This window comes from Fonticula alba (assembly GCF_000388065.1).
Source record: "Fonticula alba strain ATCC 38817 unplaced genomic scaffold supercont2.7, whole genome shotgun sequence".
Lineage (NCBI taxonomy): Eukaryota > Rotosphaerida > Fonticulaceae > Fonticula > Fonticula alba.
This window is the reverse complement of record NW_009242977.1, coordinates 1675082-1678309: the sequence shown is the minus strand read 5'-3', so window position 1 is coordinate 1678309 and position 3228 is coordinate 1675082. Positions and strand designations below refer to the sequence as shown.

Here is a 3228-nt window from a genome sequence, read left to right as displayed (position 1 = left end):
GAATAACCAAGGCCTCCGGATTAGGAGCACCGGGGGGGGGTCAGACCGCTGTTGCGATTGAAACCGAGCAGAAGAGCCAGAAAAAGAAGAATGAAAGCATGGCACCGGCTCCCGGGAGCCTGACGGGAGGATGGCAACTTCCAAGCGGCGGCACGCGTGCACATCCACACATCCGTAGGCCACCATGCCATGAGTGGCAGACGCATGTCTGGCCGTGTCGCCCTTTGGCGTGTGTGTATGTGCGCACCGGATGCTGACTTTGATGCGCCGAGGGGCGGCAGCTGCCATGGCCGCGAGATCATCACCGGTGTGGGCGGCATGAGCTGCGCTGCTGGCAGTGGCCATGCTCTCGACCGGGCCAACTGGCCGAGCCATGGGGGTGTTCGAGGCTTCGGGGTTTGCTGTGGAGGTCCCAGCCGCGGGGGGGGAATCGCGCTCTCCGCGGAAGCCGGCTTGGATGTTGAGCCAAAGCAATGGCGAGAACATATGCTCCTCCGGGGCGGCAGCAGTGGCGGCAGCGGCGGAAGGGGGGCTGCTCGGGGACTCGCCAATCAGCGGATGGTCTCGGGCAGTGATCCAACTGGCCCAAAAAGCGAGCGCCGTCTCAGCCAGGGACGAGAGACTAGGGAAGCCGGCTTCTGGCTCGGCAGTGGCGGTGGCGGTGGCGGTGGCGGTGGCGGTGGCGGTGATGCCCCCCACGGCAGAGAGTCCCGGAAAGAGGAGCAGCGAGCTGGCGTCGGTTTCGACGCTGGTGGATTCAGACTCGGAGAGCGGCCCGGGGTATGGACGAGCTCGGGCGGTGGCGGTGGCAAATGCCCGGCGGCGGGCGGTCGGCGGGCTGGCAAGGAACTCGGCGGTTCTGGGGGCCGCGGTGGCACGACGGCCGGCGAAGTCGGTGAGTCTCTCGGCGGGGACGCGCCAGGACACGGCTTGGGAAGGGCGAGTGCGGGGAAGATTGGAGGCTGTTGGCGGTGCTGGATGGGCAGCCGGCGACCCGGATGGCTCTTGCGGCTGTGGCGGCTGCGGATGTGGCGTCTGTCGCGCTTGGGGTTGCTGTGTTTGCGGTGACTGTGGCGCAGCGGAATCCTGCGGGACGGGAGAGGGGGCGTTCGGTCGACCCGGGCGGCTACCTGGGCCGTACTGCTGCTGGAAGTGCTCCAAAAGTTCCTGGAAACGGACGGCTACAGAACCAGAGATGAAGTTGTCGTCGCCGAAGAAGAAGAAAGGCATATCAGGTGGTTGTCTGGGCGCCACGAGGAGAAGTCGACATGGGGCCTGTCTCCTCGGTCAGTGTTGATTTTTCTCACACTGGCGCGCGCGGGTGGGGGAGAGAGGGGGGGGCGGGGAGGGGCGAGAGGGGGAAACAGCCAACGTAGGCCCGAGTGGGCGCTCGAGTGGGCCGAGCACAAGCCGGAATGCGGGCGAGTGGAGGAGGGGCGGAGGCGCGGGGAAGTTGCAGGGTCAAGGGGATAACCCAAAGTGTGGATGCAGGCTGAGAGCAAACAAGTGGGTGAAAGAGGGGGGGGGGGGTGTGTATGGTACGACAAGTGCAGTCGGAACACGCCGGCATGGGTTCCGATGAAGATCGGCTTCAATGGGAAGAGCATGAACTCATCTCCACCTGGCAGCTTGCCTCATACAGACGGACAGACACACACACACACACACACACACACACACACACACACACACACACACACACACGCTGGCGCGGCTTCACGAGAGTCAATTGCGCCTGAGGGCTAAGCAGGCCGAAGGAGCCTGGGCGACTCGACTACAGACTGCACAGTTGCAGGAGGCAGCGAATCTTTTTTTTAAAATATCACTCCCGGTGGAGCGTTGTGCATTCCGGGCGAATCGGAATGCACGGTGGCTACCCCGTCCCCTCGCCCCCATCCCCAAATTGCCGTGTGTCCCGCCCATAGACACACAAACACACATACACACATACATACTAACGCTTACGGCCATCCTCGGGAAGACCATGCCACAAGGAGAGGGCCAAGAGAGGCACGCTCGACAAGGCTCCTCGATACGACTGGCTCGACCAGTTGACCAAGGTGCCGGGGCGGCCCCCCACCAGGCAACGCAGATCACTTCCCAACTCTCTAACAGTCCAGCCCCCGGCCCCCACCACCCATACCAGGAACGCCCATGTGTGCTCAGATGTGATTGGCCCCAGCCTCGAACCAGGCAGATCGCCAGCCAGCAAGGCCGAGGCAGCCCCAGGGCATAGTCAAGCTTCCATGGCGATGTGTATTTGTGTGCAGCTCACACATTCGGCCTCGACGCAGGATTTCCATTCTCAGGCCACCCCCCCCACGCGGCCGACCCCCCCCCCCCCCCCCCCCCCCCCCCCCGTTACACACAACCATGCATGCACAGCGAGGGATGGCCGCAACAATGCCCGGATCCCCCGGCCCAGACCACCCTGGCTGGATCGCGGAAAGCCCACAATTGGAATGCCAACTGTCGATGGTCCACAGCACGTGATATGTATTATACCCCACAAGCACGACGCCCTGGCGCGAATGACCTCTGGCTAATTCCCGCGCGTGCCACTGGGACCCTCCTCCCCTCGGCCGCCACCCGCCCAGGTGCCCGCCCAGCCCGCCCACCTCTCCCCCCACCGCTCCCCCCCCCGGGGGGGGGGGGGGGGGGCGATCTCACAAAAGGTCAGGAGCATCGGCTGTGAACAGGAAAGGGGAAAGGCCTGTGATTGACAGAATACCGGGAAAGGGGGGGAAAGACATGGCGAGGGGTAGCAGGGCATTGGTCGGGGCCGCGCCGGGAGGGAAAAGACGAAGACCAACCGATGGCACCCTGTGTGTGCGTGTGTTGCGAACGGGGTCCGGGGCTCCGCTATTGCTGTGTCGCCAGGCCGGGCGATGCCGATGGCGAGGCGGACACCTGTGCCAGAGTACCCAACTGACCCAGCAGGTCGGCCGGGGTCAGGAGCTCGGTGGCGCCGTAGTAAATCTTCCTTCCCGGAGTGCGCTGGAAGCCACCGAGTGACAAGGCCGACGGTCAGGCGGGATCGATGCGGGGCGAAGTGACACAATGCCCAGGCCAAGCCAATGAACACGGAGACAGAGAGAGAGAGAGAGGGGGGGGGGGGGAGAGAGAGAGAGAAGGGGAAATAGGGCATATGGAAAGAAGGAGCCCAGGGGGAGAGATACTGACAGAGGGAGAGAGAGAGAGAGAGAGAAGGGGAGGGGGAGAATGAGC

General features: G+C 64.1%; 1 protein-coding gene across 1 annotated transcript in view; it reads right to left on the bottom strand.

Annotated features, from left to right (window-relative positions):
• H696_04559 (hypothetical protein) overlaps positions 1-1230 on the bottom strand; it is a gene marked incomplete at both ends in the record, with an annotated part of 5773 nt that extends 4543 nt beyond the window's left edge. The window contains one exon of the mRNA XM_009498440.1: positions 248-1230. Coding sequence (XP_009496715.1) covers positions 248-1230 — 983 coding nt within the window. The remainder of the gene's footprint in view (positions 1-247) is intronic.
• Between the last annotated feature and the right edge of the window lie 1998 nt (positions 1231-3228).